This window comes from Marmota monax, unplaced genomic scaffold, assembly GCF_021218885.2.
Source record: "Marmota monax isolate L192 unplaced genomic scaffold, Marmota_monax_Labrador192_F-V1.1 WCK01_AAM20220418_F8-fsc00002, whole genome shotgun sequence".
Lineage (NCBI taxonomy): Eukaryota > Metazoa > Chordata > Mammalia > Rodentia > Sciuridae > Marmota > Marmota monax.
The window spans coordinates 3610975-3631885 of NW_026693571.1; the positions used below are offsets into that span (position 1 = coordinate 3610975).

Here is a 20911-nt window from a genome sequence, read left to right on the forward strand (position 1 = left end):
CACTTGTCAAATGACCGATGACTAAATGAATAAATGACGGAATAAGTGCTTTCACAAAAGCCATTTCTTCATAAGAAAGAAAAAATAACACCTGGTTTTTATTCTCAAGTTGCCTTCACAAATATCTGAGGGATGTAGTCTTTCCTGTTTAAAGGTTGAGAAAATTCAAACCTATAGGCAGGGACTCAGATATCTCATGTGTATGTAATGTGATGTGTCAAGAACAAATAAATGGGAGTACACTACATTCTGGCTATGATGATCAGTAACATTCTTGGAATGAAAAGGAGAAAGATATCAAAGCTTGTGATTAACTTCAAAACAAGATATTTAATCTTTTTTTCTTTATATTCATATTTCAATGATACCATTTTATTCAGAGGTAATCCTTCCCAGAGAATGTCATTAGCTAGCCTGTCAGCTCACAGCTAACCAGAAATCACCTTGAACTGATTTGCATCAACCTTGTATTTAATACTGAGGATTTTAAAAACCTGTTTGAGTTTTTCTTCAATGAATTGGGGAATTAATTCTGGAAGGCTGAGGTAGCTTGAAAATAATTACATCTTTTTTATATGCTATTTTCAATTAATAAAAATAATAACATGAAAAAGTGATTTGTTATTTATCTCGTAGCTTTTCTTTCAGCATAGTTTGTCTTTTCTATAAATTGAGAATTGAATCTAGAGACTAAATCAGATTCATGTTCAATATTTAAGGAAAATTACTTCAAAAGGGGCTTGTCAGCTTCTGTAAGATCCAGCTGTCTTTGTGTGATATTAGCAGCTGTTAATGATCAACGCCTAAACCCATTAATTCATTAGGGTATGTGAAACTATGTCATAATTCTTTCTCCATTCATTAGCTGCAATAAATCTATGAAAAGAAATTTCTCTACTATTAGGTTACTCGGTGCTACAGTTTATTTTAAAAAGATGAAATAAATGCTTACTTATCTTTAGCAGCTAGTTTTCAAAATGCAGTTCTGGTTAACATGCATCCTCCAACTGTGGACAATTATTTTCCTTTTGTGTTTATTATCTTTATGAGATAACGAATTTAAAAATAGTCATATATTTAAATCCATTGAGAATTTATTGATTATTTGGGCATTATTGATGCTCAAATTATTTTGACTTCAACAGAAGGAACCTGTTTATTTTACTACAAATAACAAAATGTTCCAAGTTCATCTTATAATTTTGTGGCCTAGGACTGGATTTGGCTACTTTGTAAGGATCCTGGCTCCTGCTTCAAGGCATGGCATTTCGTGGCCACAAACTATGCTGTAGGGGATGCTCATGGGTCCCTGTGAAATATACTATTAATATTAGTGTCGCTTCTTTCTGGCCTGAACCGCCATCTTCCAGTAATTTGCCAAAATGATGAACACATAGGGAAAGAGGAGAGGAACCCGGTATATGTTCTCTAGGCCTTTTAGAAAACACGGAGTTATTCCTTTGGCCACATATATGCAAATCTACAAGAAGGGTGATATTGTAGACATCAAGGGAATGGGTACTGTTCCAAAAGGAATGCCCCACAAATGTTATCATGGCAAAACTGGGAGAGTCTACAATGTTACCCAGCATGCTGTTGGCATTGTTGTGAATAAGCAAGTTAAGGGCAAGATTCTTGCCAAGAGAATTAATGTGCGTATTGAGCATATTATGCACTCTAAGAGCCGAAACAGCTTCCTGGAATGTATGAAGGAAAATGATCAGAAAAAGAAGGAAGCCAAAGAGAAAGGTACCTGGGTTCAGGTGAAGCGCCTGCCTGCTCCCCACCACCCCCCACACACAGAGAAGCACATTTTGTGAGAACAAACGGAAAGGAGCCTGAACTACTGGAACCTATTCCCTATGAATTCATGGCATAATAAATGTAAAAAAATTAAAATTAAAATATTAAAGGCCCGTGTACTATAAAATGCTTTTTTAATTGAAAAAAAAAATATTAGTGTCACTCTTGGTCCTTTCATCTCAAACAGGAACAATTATTTTTGTGTTTCATACTTATATCTCCTTTCTCCCATGCTGAGAGATCTCAGTTGTACTATGGACAAGTACGAGCTTGCATGAGTTATTTGTCAAAGCTCCATGATACCAACATCACTTTATTAGAATAACCATGTGGATGTGATTACTGTAAGAATACAAATTCTATTCTAATTCTTATTGTTTTAAATATATGTTACATATGTAGGTACAGAGAAGTTATTTTGTTTCTAAGGCCTTGGGTGTTGCATTCCTATGTGATTATAAATATGTGATTATATCAATTGGATACACATTTGTGTTCCTTTATAATTTTGATTTTTTAATATTTATAGATTTCTATCAAAAAATCAATATAAAATTTATTTATTGAAAATTTTTTTCTATATTTTATATTTATATTATGTGGGATTCATTATGCCATATTTGTATATGTACTTAATTTGATCAATTTCATTCATCAGTACTTTCTCTTTCCCTTCCTCCTTCTAATCTGCTTTCTCTATTCTACATATTTCCCTTCTATAATAATAATAATTTTATCAATAGATTATAATCACATATATTAGAGGTATTTACTCTGGTATATATGTACTTGTAGAAAGCATAATTTGAAAGATTTCATTCCCCAATACTTTCCCATGCCCTCTCCTCTTCCCTCTCTCTTGATTTCCTTCCTCTACCCTATTGGTCTCCCTTCTAGAGAATGGATTTCTAAAAAATTATGTAAGATAGTTGCATGTTTCTAAACAAACCAGGAATAGTCAATTACAGCTTGCTTTTATCTCTGCCTTCCATTTTATTGCATCAATCTCATTATAGGTGACTTTTTCAAAACTGCTTCTGACTTATTGTTATACATTTTAGAACAAATACATTTATATATTTACATATTGGTTACATATAACATAATGGGATTTGGCAAATAAGCAATTTGTATACTTCTCAGTGTCACTGAAAACATTATATACAAATGTTGGTGGATATATACATATGAATGGATGGATGTGTTATTACACACTACATACTTTTGTCTACATTGATTTTTTTCCTCTAAAAGATAGTGATCCATAGTAATACAGAGAGACAATTAGCATGTGTTAGATTTAGCTTTGTAAGATAGCGTCAATATTATTTCTACTAATAAATGAGTTATTCTATTTGCACATATTTATGTAATTTCTATAAATTGAGTCTTGTCAAATCATGAACATAGGTGTGCACGTGTGCACAGACACACACATGGAAACACACGCATGCACACTTTTATCAATGCATTTGTTTCCTTTTCACTTCTTGCTGAATTTGTATTCTACTACTAACAGGTTTTTTTTTTCCCCACTAGATTTTCTCTCTGTATAATCTGTCCAATCTGGATGTAGTAACTCTCAGTTATTTCCAGGATTCATATACCCAAATCTTTGGCCACTATAAACTTTATAGTGAATCCCTTTGACTTACCTGTGAAATGAAATACAGGTAAAATTATTTCCAGCTTCAGTAGTTCTTGTAAAGTTGGCTGGCACTCAGTGACATGGTATTCTTTTCTAGGGGACTCACACCCCCTGAAGCTTTCCCTTATTTCTTTTCCTACAGATGCTGAAACTGCCTGAGTCTTTTACTGAGGGAACTTTGATCCTGTCTACACATTTTGTGGTGTTCATTTATGGGCTCATTCTCTTACTTGAATTTTAAATGTGACCCATGATTTTTAGTTTCTCTAAACTAATTACTGTTAATTTATGGGAATTTTAAAAAGGAGTACTGTTGCCACCAGAATGTTAGAATAATTTTTTTTTATAACTTATTTTTTAATGGGGAAAATAAAATCACCTGCTAAAACACATGCTTAACAGGGTTTGAAAATAAATAACCACAAGTCATTTATGATAACATAATATTGATATTAGAGGTGTGGTCCCTTGGGGAATTTTAATTTGTTGAATGTGTGATTTAATGAATGGGTGTTAAGCCAGGTGGGTTTCCCTGGCTCTCCTTTACTGCAGAAGATCAGGGAGATTTGGGCTTCTCACTGTCTTTGATGGCATTCATCATTCCTTCTTTTTCCATATTCTTACCCTTTTCCCCAGCCTTCCCCTGTCTCTATAGTTAAGAACAAATCTAATTGTAATGATTTTCCTAGCCAATAACTCTATAAAGATACTAAGGTGAGGCAATAACAAACATGGGAAAGTTGGAAAGGTTATTGGACTTTGTAAAATTTATTGTTGCCTTGCCTGTTTATAGTTTCTCAGTCCCCTATGACATGGTAATTGAAAATCCAGTTTGACTTCTTTCATTCACTCAACAAATAGCAATTGAAAAGGGGTTGCATATCAGCCACTCTACTTGATTCTAGACTCACTAAATGTTAGTCTATTTTAGGTACATGAGGTTTTGAGTTCTGATTTTATCTTCACTTTCTGATTTTAGCTTCTGATGCAATTGAAGTCAAAACATTAACAGAGAAAAACTCACCTGTGAACTTACCTCAGATGTTTCATTTGATGACTTATGTACTCCACCAGGTCATTCTCTCCTTCTCTAGTTGCTCTCTTCACATATTCCTCCCTACTCTGAATTTATTTCTTCTAAAGTATTCATAGGCTACTGAAGTAGGTGTGATATTGATCGGTTTTGTTGTTGAATATCTAAATCAATGATGATGACTCAGACTGACACTGATCAGAATTATGAGGATCCTAACTTTGGCCTTCAGCTATTTAAAGAGAGTTCTTCAGATCATTTTTTTAAAAATTTATTCTGAAAATATTTTTCAAGCATGGACAGTGTTCCAAATTTATGCCCAGAGTTACACTAAAAAGAAGCCTATGATCACAGAGAACATTCCAAAGAGAAAGGCATATACATACAGATGTAGATGCACACACACAAAACAGGATAGCAAGAAAAATTAACACAATTCCACACTGCTGGACTGCATAAAGAAATTTTAAAAGATAAAATTATATCATTTAGAGTTTGCTTTAGATTTATAGATTCAAATTCTGATCCACAAATTAGCAGTCATGAATACAATTCAAAATTCACCTCATGTGTGACAACACAAATTAGTAATCATATTCCAATTATAAATCCATCCATAATCTCTGTCATCCCTGTTGGTACATTTTTTTTTTCATTGACCTTGATTTAACTTCTTTTGACTGCATTTCCTGGGATCACTAGATTTTAGTGATTTTCTGTTACAGATTATGTTCTCTTCTCTAATTTTCCCGTGTGGAAGGAACATTAATGACTACTATCCTTAGAAAGGAGAAGCAGCCCTGGAATCACAGTGTTATTGATATTAATTAAAGAATTCTGTTCCCCTTCTCATGAAAGCTCTTGTAACACAAACATTCTTTCTCTTCTTCCCCCATTTTCCCCTTTCTCTCTTAAAACACAGCACAGTTTATCAAGAGAAATAATATATAAAAGTTGTTTTCTATAATATATTTTATTTAACTTTTGCTTTTTATTTCATCTATATTATTGCTGATGAAAAATTATCAATATGAAAATAAACAATTATGAAGGATATCATATAATTGCATTCCTTATTGAATACCAGTGTCATGTTTGAGAATTTTCTTACTATCTAAAACCATTTCATCTTAATATATTTACGTATAAGACCATCTTTAGATGTCAAGCACTTAGGAGGTAAATTACTAATATACTATTAAGTGCTGTCTATACTGGTTCTCTAAATTTAGAAATGATACACACTAGACAAAAACCCAGGGTAGAATGTTGGTTTTGACATCTGTCTATTATGTAACCTTGGAAATGTTATTAATCTTCTTTTGCAAAATATTCCTTAGGAAAGATTCTATTATCAGTCTACTAAAATAACTATATGAAATTCTTTATTTTAAAATACTTTATAAATCATACTTACTTGCTATTGATAGTTTTCCTTCCTCATGTATTTATACTGGTTTGATCATAGTAAACATATATATGCATACTTATAATTACTTTGCTTAAAATTACACAAAATATACTTTATATTAAATATATATTAACAACTAAATCACTATATTAAACATGAATAATTTATAACTATAAAATATTATGATCTGGGATGTTTTAATATTAAAATAATAGGCACCTGGCATTGCAAATATCTGCTACAGGAAAAGCTATATTAAGAAATATCATATAGTAAACAACTTAGAGAAAATTTTCTAAGCAGATGAAAATATCGTTCTCATTTGAGAAGTACAATTTTTATGACAAAAACACAATTAACATTTAGTTTTAGTAATTCTTATTTAATTAAGACTATTATGTCTTAATAAATAATCATAGAAAGAAAGAAATCTAATCACTTATTTGAATCTTTGTTTCCAAAGACAACTACTCAAAAGCTTACAGTTCCAATTATCTTGTCCTGCATAAGGTGGTAAAAGATAAATCCAAGTTATGCTCTCATTATCTTTCTGTATCCTTACTGGTAATGACATTTTCCATTGTAAGCAGAATTCTATAATTGACTTTCATAGAATGGATTAGATTTTTTTCACTAACACACTTATTATGCAACTGACAAAGGAGACACTGGGCAGGGAGTTATAAATCAACATGGTATTTCTATGGTCATATATAAGTGATATATTTGCATTATGTTTGGATAATCACATGCATACACACATATGTGGGATACTTCTACTCCTTAACTAGAAGCTCAGAAGGAACAAATATAGAATGAAAATCAGCCAATTAAGGCCTTCATTATGTTCTCTTAAAGCTAAAATTATGCTACTGTATTTTAAAGAATATGCATGACATCTATTTTAATATTTAAATTGAGTGGTGACTACAAATTATTTTCAAAATACATGACACTTTTTTTCTGCTTACCTCTTGTATAATTTCTACTTCCCCTTGTCCATACAATCCCTGCCTTTCATAGTGTTGACTCTCTGTTCTATTCTTGAAGAATCAGCTTGTAACCTATGACCATGTTGACTTTGTCTATCACTTCAACTACAGCCTTTAATTTTCATAATCCTGTAAGGTTTTCTGTTCTGTTTCTTCACATAAAATTACTACCTGTTGAAATTTATTTCTTTTGTTACTTTAATTGTAAGTTATACACAATCTTATTTCTACCACAAATTTGAAAGTTCTTAAATACTATCATTTAACAGGATGATGTTAACTCTATGATAAACAAATCAAAGCTTCAAGTAACTAAAATGACAAGATAATGACTGAAAATTTTACTGTTTTCTGCAACTGAAAGTAGTAGAATTTGGGAACATTAAAAGTTAAAACCATTGATCATTGATGCTCCCTATATTTGAGAATAAATTGCACAGTTTCATAACTGCTATATCATGTTTCAAAATAGCTAGAAGAAAGCATTGAGTATGTTCTCACCACAGAGAAATGAGAAATGTTACAATAGATGGATATGCTAATTGCCCTAATTTGATAATTACACAACATATGGATAAGTCTAAACTTCCTACCATACCCCATGAACATGTACAATTATTGTGTCAATTAAAAATGAAATAAAACTTAGAAAAGTAAATATTGTTTTTATATTTTATCCCAGATTAGGGCATTTTTTAGAAGTAGCAGACTTTTGAATTCTGAGTATTTTTCTATATAATATTACTACGTTAACACTTCAAATATGATTCGAAATGTTGAAAAGATTTAGTAATTGTTACATAATATTGTAACATTATTTTAATCTTCACCCCATTCCTAAGTGAGTCATTCCTACCAGAGGCTGTGGGTACAGCCAAACACAAAGAGCTGGATTGCAATTTGTTGGTCAAATTCACTCAGAGTTTGAGGAAAGGAAAACATTATAAAACACACAGAGCCATTTATTTTAGATTTACACTAAAAAGCAGAGTAAAAATCCAGTTGATGTGCATATTTGGGGAAGAAACAAGGTGGTATAATTTAAATAATAAAGACATGAAAAACAGGCGTAGTGGGAAAGAAGAAGGAAGAAAAGAAGGAGGAGGAGGAGAATAAGGAGAAGGTGGCAGAAGGAGGAAGAAGAGGAGGAGGAGGTGGTGGAGGAGGAGGAGGAGGAGGTGGTGGAGGAGGAGGAGGAGGAGGAGAAATTATCATGTAGTATAATGCAAAAGAACAGAAAAAAAGTGCTAGGAATTGTGAAAAGATAACCATTAGACTTTCTAGTGCCCCTGGTTCCTGTTGGAGAAATTGTGTGAATGATTTTATGGGTTGTCAGGAGACTGAAACCTGACACTCAAGAATCAGCAGGAACTGTGTCAATAATAATATCCCTATAATAAGAAGGTTTTAGAGGTAGGGATCTCCTCCTCTACAGCACAGTGATGAGGGCACTTTTGATTCTGCCATTGGAGGCCCTTCCTATTTTACCATATATCAAGGCAGTACACAATATTGAGTCTCAACTTCAGGACCAAAATTTAATTAATATATAAATATCAGAGCACAATTAATTTAATATTGAGCTTTTAAGTTGTTCACAGTTGTCAAAAGTTTTAAGCAATTCATCAACTAACATATTGAGAATAATCTTATTTTCTAATTTAAATAAATCCTAAACTGGTGCTTTGAAATTATATTTCTTATTACATAAGAAACATAATTTTTAAGTGCTTTTTAAGTGTTATTCAAAAGCTACACACACACACACACACAAAACTGATGAAACAACCTGCTGCTGGTAGTTTTTTTTTTTTTTTTTTAATGCAGCTTTTCAACAGTATGTTCTCTAATGAGTATTATCATTTAATACATGACAAACGAGTCAATCCTAACTGATGAATAAATTCTGTATTATTAAAAAAATTGATTTGGGGGAAGAAAAATCAAAAGAGAGTTCCTACTCCACCCAATGAATCAAATAATAGGTAGATTAAAATGTTGAATATTAAAAATAAGAACACAAAAGAAAACATTGTAATCAACATGATGAAGAAATAGTTTTTCAAAATCAAAGATATATTTATCTATTCAAAATGGCAAAATTTTGCATTAAGAATAAAGTTAATTGACATTAGGATCCTTAAAACTTCTATGTATAAATTGACAAAGGTAATATTATGAAAAAAATTTTTAAATTAGATAATAAATGGCAAAAAGATTTGAAAAAGACAGGTAACACTTTGCTTGTAGTCAAGGAAATACAAATTGACAGGAAACATTTGCTTACAACATTAATAGTATTTATAGAGGCAAGAATTATGCAAGTTGTTGAGGAAAACATCAAGAAAGTAGTCTAGCAAATATTCAGCACTGGAGATTAACCACAATTTTACTGAAAAACTAAATCTGAAGCAAGATAAGAAAACAATGAATGTAATACAAGATATTCTTTTCTACTCACATTTTTTTTTTCAGATTGTACCTTGTGAGCATTTTGATTTTTAACTGGAGAATTAATTTTTTATCTGCATATTGGGAAGCAGATTGCATACCTTGTGAAAGGAAAGTGACCACAACACTCAGAGCAACCAAAAGATCTTTATTGCAGCAGTGCAACAAAGAGAAAGGAAAGAAGGAAAGAGAGAGAGAGAAAAGAGAAGAGATGAACAGGGAGAGAGCAAGAGCAAGAGAGAGAGAGAGAGAGAGAGCGTAAGAAAGATAAAGAGCAAGAGAGAGAGCAAGAGAGAAAGAGCAAGAGAGAGAGGGAGAGAGAGGGGGCCTAGCAGGAGGGAGTTTTTATAGCCCAAATCTAATGGGGCCTCTGGGTCTGCAAGCTGCCTTGTTGGCCCAAGGGGGGTTGAGTGCTCAGCCTTGAGAGGGACTTGACACAAACAGGTGATAAAGGACCAGATAGAGGGGGGTTTGAGTGCGTGGGCTATCTTGCAGCCAACATCTGTTCAGCCTGCCCTGCAGACAACACAGTTCAGCCTGCTCTGTACCCAACACCTTAGAACAGGAAAAACTTTGTGGTCTTCCAGACCATCATAAATATTTACATATATATTCACATATTTACTGATTCTATAAAGTCACTATATAGTTTCAAAATCTATTTGAAAATTTCCAAGGATGGGGAGCTCAACATTTTATAATAGATGGGACTCCATTCGTTATTTTATCTTGAGTCTTCTATTACAAGTGTTCCTAATTCTGCTTTCTAGAGATAGCAAAATTAATTTCTGATGTTCCTGGTCTTCAGCCCTAACCTTAAGTCCTCTTTAGGAAAACAAATTTAACAAAATGTGCTATGCGACATTTTCTGTTTTGTTGAGGACTCCAGGCATTAAAGGATGAAACATTCTAAAGAGTGAGTGTCTGATGACAGGTGGACTGTTAGGCCCTTTCTTATTTCTAGATTGTAAACTGAAAGAGAAAAATCTAAGGAGATACTAGAAAGCAGGATACATCAGAGATGGGATGAAGATATTGTAAGAGAAAGGATTAATTCAGCTGGTCACATTGGCTGCAGTTGTTTAACCAGCTCTTACAGGATATGATATCATGCTTTCTTAATATTCTTGTAGCTCTTTTCTGAATTACCCACCCTTTCTAAGTGAAAACATGAAACCTACTATTTACCTCATGTAACATTGTTCTTACAGAAACATGACCTGGTTTTATATTCATCCCTAATGACATATTATTCATTTTCTCTTACACCCATTTTTTAAATATTGAGATATTTCCAAACAACTAAATTGATTTATTTATGTACCTCTCTTTAAAAATGCTGATGTGATTACTTTCAACTGTATGAATAGAGTTCTATTTTATCACCTTCTTACCTTTTTGAATTGATGTTTTGGCTAGAATCCCTGACCATGGGATAAAAAGAAAATGTTCCAATTTTAGTGTTTTTCCCAGAGTCTGACTTGCCTGCTTGAATTTCCTTCCTTCTTTATTCCATAATGCAGGATACTGTGACCTATAGTTTCTGACTAACCGACATTGAAAGTAAGTATTTTTGTGTAGGTCAGAATAAACTCAAACTACCCCGTTTCTTTTGTCACTTCTTCTTCTGTGTAAGACCATCATCTGAAAATATCATTAAGAATTTATTAGGTGTTCAGCATTAACATAATAAAACTTATGATTCTGATCATACCCTATTTTGTACTTTCATATTTTAATTTATGTTAGAAAAGTGTTCCTGGTATTTTATGGCTAACCAGTAATTCCTAATGGATGTCTACAAATGTGTCACTTCCCTTTCTCTCTCCATATGTAAGTATTCAAAGTACTTGTCTTCAGTATTCTGATATTGAATTTTCACACAAAAATATAGCTACATTATTGTCTCTTTTAATTGCATAAAATAAAGCAGTAATAACAAAAATAAATACAATCAGGTAAAATGTATTTATTTAGTTCTTTTTCAGAGAAAAAAATTTAAGCATACTTTGTGCTTTTTTATCCATGGTTTATCACAAAATCATTCTCCACTCCCAACTACAGATTTTCCACTACATTTCTTGCAATGTCCATTTGATTGTGAACTAACTTTCCTACACTTTCAACCTTTCCACGGAATGCCTTTCCCTTAACTTGCCTTTGTTGAAAACTGAATCTCTAAGGGACACCATTTTCTCTATAGCCCTCTCTATAACTAAATGTATCCAGCCCAATAGGTGAATTCACCATTCTTCTAATTGCTTACTGCTGCTCCAAATATTACTGGTACTTTTACTAAGCACATTTGGTTGTTCCCATTCCTAATTTGAGCATCTGTCTGATTGGCCACATGGACCTCCACCTATTTCTTTGTTGCCTAAACTTCCAAATCATACCACAGAAATTTAATTTCTCTCACAGTTTTCCCGTATCCCAATTCCCGTTTTTACCCTAGACATCAACTTCAAAGTAGAACCTGGACCAGTCTCTTTACAATTACCTTGGAAGATAACAGTTTTCCAATTCTAAATTAAATGAGTTTTAAATGTGCATGTTTAGCCCTCCTGGTTATTCTTATTTTTAAATATGTTCAAGACCCATTACCTTAAGTTCTCAGTTCTCTGACAATATGAGTTCTAATATGCTCATCTTCTCTCTCCTACTGCCTACATTTAGAGCATCAATCTCAGTGAGAGATTCCATCCACCTACTCTGACTTAAAGTCTTTTTCCCACCTTGCTTTTATAAACCATCTCATAATATCTTTCTACCTTTTATGATATGTGTCGTAGAGATTTTTAGTCAATAATAGCTCTTGTTGCCATCTGAATGTGTCTCTGTTTTACTCAGCTTTTGCTTTGCCGTGACCAAATTACCTGACAAGATCAACTTAGAACAGAAAAAGTTTATTTGGGGTTCATAGTTTCAAAGGTGTCAGTTCATGGTGGCCAACTCCAGTGCTCTGGGCCTAAGGCGACACAGCACATCATGGAGAATGGGCCTTGCAGAGGAAAGCCACTTCCCTCACAGCAGCAAGGAAGGAGGTGGGAGAAGGGACTCCAGGGAAGATGATCTGATTCAGAGCTTGCTCCCAGTGACCCACCTTCTTCAGCCACACCCCACCTGCCTACAGTTATCACCCAGTCAATTCACTGAAACTAAGGTGACTGATTACGTTATGGCTCTTACAAGCTGATCATTTCCTCTTGAAATATTTCTTCATTAACAGGAGCTTTGGGGACCACCTCATATCCAAACCATAACATTCTGTCCATGACCTGCAAAAGTTCACTTTAATTTCACAATGCAAAATGCATTTAGTCCATCTCCAAGTGTTCTATAGTCCCAACAGCTTTAGCATTGCCTAAGTCCCAGAATTCTATAAGATTCAAGGCAAAATATTGGCTATGAGTCTCTATAAAACACATTACATATATAATGACACAGAGTAAACATTCCCATTCTGAAATGGAGGAATAGGAGCATAGAAAAGATGGAGGGGGCCAAAGCAAGATTGAAACCCAGCAGTGCAACAGTTCCCCTAACCCCACATCTAGGACATAGCTGTGAGATGTGTTCTTCAAAGGGCTTAGGCAGTTCTGCCCCTTTGCCCTTTGAAAGAATTCCCCACGCAAAGACACTTCGCCGGGAGAATTCCAATTTTATTGCAAAAAGCAGTGTGCTTATATAGAACTAAGGGGGAGATGGTAGGGTTTAGATAAATGGCAGGCAACCCGTTTATTGGCAAGTTCTTTCAGATATCAGCTCCGGAGCCCAGGAATTAGTTCTCATTGGGGCTAAGGTTCCCCGCCAGCGAGGTTTGAAATTGGCGCCGGCGGGAGAGTTCACACGGGCAGGAACTTTTCGCGCCACTGCAGAAAAGAAGAAGGTAGGAAGAAGAGGTGCTTAGGCGCCATGTTGGGGTTTTTTCTCTGGGGTATGGCTGCCGTTTATACTTTTCCCAACACCCTTGTTGGTTTCAGGGTGCATGGTCTTTCCTTTGGCTTTGACCTCCCCACAGTGAGCAGCTTTTCTCTACAGGTTACTGTCATCTCTTAATTCCCTGGGTTTCCATTCCAGCTTCAGCTTCACCTTTGCAGTTTCTCACATTGCCCTCTCAGAGGCAGCCCACAGGGATTCTAATCCTGCTACACTTTGCTTGACTCACAGGCCTTCCTTTGAATTCTTGGTGGAAGCCCCCATGACCCCTTAACTTTAGCATCCTGTATTCTTGCAAAACCAGTACCACGTGGATAAAGCCAACGTCTGCTGCCAGATTGCACAAGAGTTGGGTCCCCTGGAAACAAGACTGCATTGACCCCAGTGCCTTCATGGCTCAGCATTGGTGAAACAACTTTTTAGGTAGCCAAGCAGAGCACCTCCCCAATCATCTTTTTTTTCGGAAGAATTTTCTCTTCTGGGGCCCGTGGTGGGTGTAGTCTCCCAAATTCCTGTGATGCTCTCCAGGCATCTTTCCTATTGTCTCTAGGCAAACTAGTTAGCATCTCTTTATGGGTCTGTAATCCTTTCAACAAATACATAGCCACTTTTCTGGCCAAAACACAAGTTTTTAAAACACTTTAGCTCTGCTTTCTGATCTCATTTCTCACAGTAAACTTGACTAAAAGCCACCAGCTATGTCCATGCCACTAACAGAATACTGTGCTATCTTGAAATTTCCTCCACCAGATAATTTATTTGTTACTTTTAAATGCAGCCTCACACAGAGTCTCAAAAAATGGGAAAAATATAGGCAAGTTCTTTGCTGAAATATAATATGGTGGCTGCCAGTTCAGTCACCAAAAGAGCTCTCATTTCCCTCAAGAGCGCAGTCTACATTTCTATTAGCATTCCAATAGTTCCCATCAGAATCACCCATTAAACTCTGCTTACAATAGGCGTAAGTGTTTCCAGCTTGCATCTCTAAACTTCAAAATTCTTCCTGCAAACCAGCACCCAAGGCTTTTGAACCACATGGTCAGGTTAGTCATGAAAATGTCCCATTTCTTGGTACCAGCTTCTGTTTTAGTCAGCATTTACATCACCAAGACCAAAATACCCAACAAGAACAATTTAGAGCAGGAAATGTTTGTTTGAGGCTCACAGTTTCAGAGGTCTCAGTCACTGATGGCCTACTCCAGTGCTCTGATCCCAAGATGAGGCAGCTTATCATGGAAAATGGGCCTGGGGGAGAGGAAAGCCACTCACCCCATGGCAGGAAGAAAGCAGGGGGCAGGGGAAAGGGCCACAGGGAAGATGAAACCTTCAAGGACACAGCCCTAGTGACCCACTTCTTCCAGCCACACCCTCTCTGCCACCAGTTACTGCCCATTCAGTTCATTCAAACTAAGGTGACAGATTAGGTTATGGTTCTTATAATCTAATCATTTCCCCTCTGAATATTCCTGCATTAACAGGAGCTTTGGGGGGACACCTCATATTTAAACCATAACAGTCCCCTAAAATTCATGTCTTGGAAACTTAATCCCCAATGTAACATTGGGGAGAGGTGGGCCTAATGGAAGAGGGTAAAAAGGGCTTGTGAGGTCAGTTTTTCACTCCTGTCATGTGAACTCACAGAAAAAAACATCCTCACCAGATGCCTGGTGCTTTATCTTGGGCTGTCCAGCATCCAGAACTATGTAAAAAAAAAAAAAATTCTGGTTTTCATAGATCACCTGTTCATCTTGTCTTAGGAATTCTGTTACAGCTGGGGCGGGGGAAAGAAGAAGGATCAAGACACTGTTGGAGTTTGGATCTAAAATGTTCCCCAGAAGCCATAGTGCTTGCCTATGGTTCTATTGGGAGCTCATGGAAACTTCCAGATGTAAGGCCAGATTGGAGGAAGTAGGTTCCTAGTGGTATGTCCTTGAAGATTGTCCCTTGTTTCCAGCCAATTTCTCTCTCTCTCTCTCTCTCTCATTTCTCAGTCACAATGAGATGAATACCTTTGCTGTACCACACAGTTTATACCATGATGTTCTGTCTTGCCAGAGGCCCATAGCGATGAGACCAAGTTACCATGGGTTGAATCCTTTGAAACAATGAACCCAAATAAATCTTTCCCCTTTAAGTTGATTTTCTCAGGTATTCTGCACAGTGACAGAAATCTGGCAAATATAGACATCACTTTTTCTTTTACCATGCGTGTGTGTGTGTGTGTGCCAATGTGCACAATCAAATTAATATGACAATCTGTGGTGTCTATTGTTATAAATGAGTAAATAAGCTATTCTAAGATAATCACAGGACTGTGAAAGTGGGAGAAGAATATTGTGGCTTTGTAGTATATTTACTTAAGATTCTACTCATTTATTTTTCTTAAAGATAACATAATTATACTTTATAATTTCCTTGTATCATATGAAGAAAATAAAGGCCACATAGATGATATCTCTTAGCATAATATTTCCCAAACATTAAATATATCTAAATATGATTATATCTTTGTGTTTTCTTCTAAAATATAAAAGGAGGATGCACCATTTTCCTGTTCAAAACAAACTCTTCAACTGTGTTCTTAATCCCATCTCTGTCTCCTCTGGAATTTTTTTCTACTAACAAGTATCTCTTGCTCCTGTGTTTTGGGCCTACTCTATGGGATTCTTGGTCATAACCTACTAATATGCTCAATGCTTTTCTACCATAAAAGCCCGTCTTTATCCAAACATTGTTTTCTGGTTGAAGCTAATTATTTTATTTTCTTCCTTATTAACACTTCCTTAAACAGTAACATATTCTTGATTTTAATATTGCCTTTCATTGTATTTTGTGCTGGATAACTTATATGCGTGATAAAGATCCACACTGCCCTATACAAATTACATCAATGAACTATCTGGTAAGATAACTTCCAATTAGGTTTTGGCCTTGGGAAATACATATAGAAGAATTGCCCAGGGAAAGTGAGATAAAGATGTCTGCTTCCCTGTAGGGTTGCTGTCCTTGAATTTGCTGCCCTGGAAGTATCTTGAAAGAATTTCTTACCTCTCTCAGGTGACCCTCACTGTGCAGAATTATTCTTCTTCCAGTTCTAGTAAATATTCCTTCCTTATGACCTCAGGTTTATAAGTGTAACAAAGCCCTGCTTCTGGGCCCTATGCTACTGTATTACCCTTTGTGGTTTTTACATTCCCTGCCCTCATTTTTGTAAATCATCCTTTTATTAAATTCTCCTTCAGTTATCCTCATTTTAGTTTGGCATGTTTCCTGTGAGGATCATAACAAATACAATGCTGAAGTCTCACCCAAGGTCGTCTGGCTTCCACCACATTTTTGTAATAAAACTGTTTTTGCTAAGTGCTCCAAGTTCTTCCTAATTCCTATTCCCAATTAGTTTTTTTCATATCTTATTATAGTGACATTAAACATCACTTCATCTAGTGATACTCTCTTGAAACTTGCTATTTTCACAAATTAGACATGCAGCAGTCTTCCCGTTTCATGATATCTTCTTATCTCTTTCTTTGATTATTTTTTATTATTATCATATTTTAATATTTCCTCCTAAAATGTTACTTTCTCTGCTCCAGTAATGACCATTGCAATTTTTATTCTAAGTTTTCATATTTGTGAGTCTGCTCAGTAGACAAGAGTTTCAACAATTACATATAGACTAAAGGATTCCAAAGTTCTATTTGTGCAAACTTTTCTTCCCTGAGATTTAGATTTAATAATACTAAACTACCTATTAGTTTAGGCACCATTCCCTAGCAATTCTTGTCCAAAATTTACCTGAAACTCTGACTCAGGAATGGTATTATTATTGTTATTATTGTTTAGTATGTATAATGTAAGTATATATAATATAAGTGTAGGTTGGCTTACGAGACCAGAAGCTGATAGTCCACAATGGCCATCTGCAGGCTGGAGTGCTGGAAGAACAGTAGCTTTGCAGTCCAAGAGGCTAAAGCCCCAAAACAAGAGGGACCAAGAGTGCTACCCTAGTAGAAGACTGATGGCTTCTGGAGAATCACTGTCTGAATCTTCTTTGGAAGAGTGAAGAACTGAGAGTCTGATATCCTCAGACAATTTCACCAGTAATCAACAACCTGTGAAAGAAGAATAAGAGCTTGCATCTGCTGCTACTTCCTTGTTCTTCCAATTTTTATACCATCCAAGCTATCATCCTATTGGTAGGTGCTGCCCACACTTAGGTAGGGTCTCCATTTCAGTTGGCTATCCCTTATGCCAATCATTCTTACACACACCTTCATCGACAAACCCATAATCCTCTTAAACCTTGGCATCTTTTAATCCAATCAAGTTGACAATTCAAATTAAGCGTTACAGGTGGCTAACCAAAAGAATTGAAAGGGAAATAGAGTTTTATTATTCTAGAACTACATAAAGGACTATTTTAGGAAAAAAAAGCACTCTAACACTTAATAACATGAATGGTAAAACACAAATATTATTTTTTAAGACAACAATACCAGTTCAATGGTAATATAAGTATAAGTGACACCATAATGGAAAGGAATAAGCCCTACAGGAATAGTTTAACCTATAGATATTTTTGTAGAATTTTTAAAGTTCTCATCAATTATGTAATATCATATAAGCATAAACCTTGAATAAATATTTGTTTTTATTTTTAACTTGGATTAATATGTTTGAAAGTAAATAAAAATTTCAAACGGCACTTTAAATCATATCTCTGTACACTAAACCCTATTTCAGCACTGATGAATAATTATAAACCACAGATATATGAACCCTAGAAATGCAATACCTTCTTTTCATGTGGTAGCAAGCTAATGGTATTTTATGAAATAATTCTTTGATTACAAACATTATGAAGAACAATGACAGAGATGGAATTGTACTTGTAAGCTTGAATTCTCCCTTAAGGTTAAATTCTGTCAGGAACTCTCAATAATATTCTTTAAAGTTTGTATTTAAGTGTACATTTCATTTCCCTGTGTTCACAAGAAAAATATTATCAGAAAATAATATACCCTGGCTCCTCAAAGTCAGACATTCTCCAAGTGAGGCATTGAGCTAACAAGCAGGATCAGACTATCAAATCAGGCTAACATGAGTCCTAGTCGGTGTTCTCACAGTAACACTTACCAAATAACAACAAGGCTGTTGGAAATCAGGAGGCTCAGAGGGAGCAGAGAATGTTTTAGGTTCTCAAGGCTGATCTCAGCTTGGATGTGGCACTCTGTCCAATCTGATGACATCCAAAAGGAAGACTGGTGAGATTTCTAACACAGTGGGGACAATCTAACTATGAAACTTGTTCATTTTATACACCAAGGCTTTCCTAACTCACATGCCATTCTGCAGGAGGTCACTTCTCACACATGCTGAGTTCTAATTAAAATATGTAATCTTCAGCCAGGGCTTCCTCATTCTCAGGGCCTATCTAAGAAGGTCTCTCTTCCTTCTGGCAAATCTAATCAGTTTATCTACCAGGAGATCCACGTGGCAAGATTAGACTAGGTCACCTGGATTCTGAATTTTTTTTTTCTTCTTTCTTTCTTTTTTTTCCCCAGTAATGTAGATTGAACCCAGGGCATTTACACATATCAGCCAAGCACTCTACCCTGATCTACACACCCAGCTCAAAATTTGGAACTCAGTGGCATCTTTATTGTTATTTGTGTTGTTGCTGTTGTTGGTTGTTTGATTGATTTTTGAGACAGAGTTTCACTGAGTTACCCAGATGGGCCTTCAACTGGCATTCCTCCTACCTAAGCATCTCGAGTAGCTGCAGTTCCAGGGAAGAGCCACAATATCTGGCCTTTTCATTTTAGTTGGTTTGCCCTTGATAAATGGATCATAGATCACCTGCTTTAATTTCACATAAATCTGAAAAGGAATTTACAGTCTCATGAATTAAAAAAAAAAAAACTCATATTTTGTTTTGAGGATAAATTTAAGAAAGTCATTAAGCAAAGTTAGCAATTTGCTAAGAATTACATATTTGGTGTAAATATGTCAAAAACCTTTTTTAAAATAAGTAAAGTCTAAGTATTACACAGGAGAAGAGTCTTTCAAGAACCTATGTTGTCATTTCTGTCAATGTAGGACTCCGGAGAAGTGGTAGGTGAGAACAAGAATTAGACTGGTTAAAGGAATATTTACACTGAAATGAAGATAGGAAGGACTGAAGGGAGGGAGTGAAGAAAGGAAGGAAACAAGTAAACAAGCAAAGACACAACTGAGGAAAGAAGTATACAGAAGGAATGTTGTCTCAGATATAGTTATTATCTAAAACAGCATTTATCTTTCAAATGAAAAAAAAAACAGATGTGGTATTGACACATCTTTCTGAAAGGTAAAATGATTTTTGGAAGACCAAATATTTACATTATGGTAACTTTTACTTTTTCATTGTATTGATAGATAGTTTATTGGTTCAATAGTTATGTATAACATTAGAATTTTTTTTTTGGTTTGGTTTGTTTTGGTACCAGGGAGTGAACTCAGGGACACTCAACCACTGAGCCACATCCCCAGCCCTATTTTGTATTTTATTTAGAGGCAGGGTCTCACTGAATTGTTTAGTGCCTCACCATTGCTGAAACTGGCTTTGAATTTGAGATCCTCCTGCCTCAGCCTCTGCAGCCACTGGAATTACAGGCATGCGCCACTGCACCTGGCTAAGATTTTTAGAGTCTCACTTATTTCATTTAGCATAATAGTCCTTGGTGCCATCGATTAACCAGCAAAGGACATAAATTTCATTTTTTTAATGACTGAATAATATTCCATCATCTATACATGCCACATTTTCTTTATTCTTTCATAAAGAGCACTTAGGTTGATCCTATGGTCTGGCTGTTGTGAATTGTGCGGCTATAGACTTGATTTGGCTATATCCCTATAGTATGCTGAGTTTAGATCTTTTGGATATATATCAATGAGTGGGAGAGCTGGGTCAGATGGTGAGTCTATTCCTAGTTCTTTTTATAGGAATCTCCATACTGCTTTCAGAGTGGTTACCCTAATATTCAGTCCTAATAGCAATGTTCAAGTGTACCTTTTCTTCTATATTCTCATTAAAACTTATTATCATTTATATTCTTGATAATACCATTCTGACTAGAATAAGGTGAAATCTCAATGTTGTTTTGGTTTACATTTCACTAATTGATAAAGAGATTGAGCATTTTTTAGATATTTATTGGCCATTTGTATTTCTTCTTTTGAGAAGTGTCCATTTAGTTATTTTGCCCATTTATTTATTGGGTTATTTGCTTTTCTGGTATTAATTTTTTGAGTTCTTTGTTTATTATGGATATTAATAACCTATCAGAGGAGTGGCTGGCAAAGGTCTCCTGTTCTGTAGGTTCTTTCTTCACACAATTAATTGCTTCCTTTGTTGTAAGAAGCTTTCAGATCGATGGAGTTCCACCTATTGATTTTTAGTTTTATTTCTTGCGCTTTAGAGGTCTTGTTAAGGAAGTTGGTTCCTATGCCAATATAATGTAGTATTGGATCCACATTTTCTTCTTGTAGTTGCAGAGTTTCTGGTCTAATTCTTAGGTCTTTAATCCACTTCAAGTTGACCTTTGTGCAGGGTGAGAGACATGGTGGGTCCAGCTTCAAATTTCTACATA

At 35.1% G+C, this 20911-nt stretch overlaps 2 protein-coding genes across 2 annotated transcripts in view; both read left to right on the forward strand.

Moving 5' to 3' along the window:
• Ndst4 (N-deacetylase and N-sulfotransferase 4) overlaps positions 1–20911 on the forward strand; it is a 252847-nt gene that overhangs the window by 41620 nt on the left and 190316 nt on the right. The window lies entirely within an intron of this gene.
• On the forward strand, positions 1422–1820 carry LOC124102593 (large ribosomal subunit protein eL21-like). The gene has a single exon (XM_046459046.1). It carries the CDS (start codon positions 1422–1424, stop codon positions 1818–1820), a length of 399 nt encoding a protein of 132 aa, XP_046315002.1.

Excerpts from the sequence above, each read along its gene's own strand:
- LOC124102593 (XM_046459046.1), top strand. The coding sequence starts at position 1,422 with ATGTTCTCTAGGCCTTTTAGAAAACACGGAGTTATTCCTTTGGCCACA.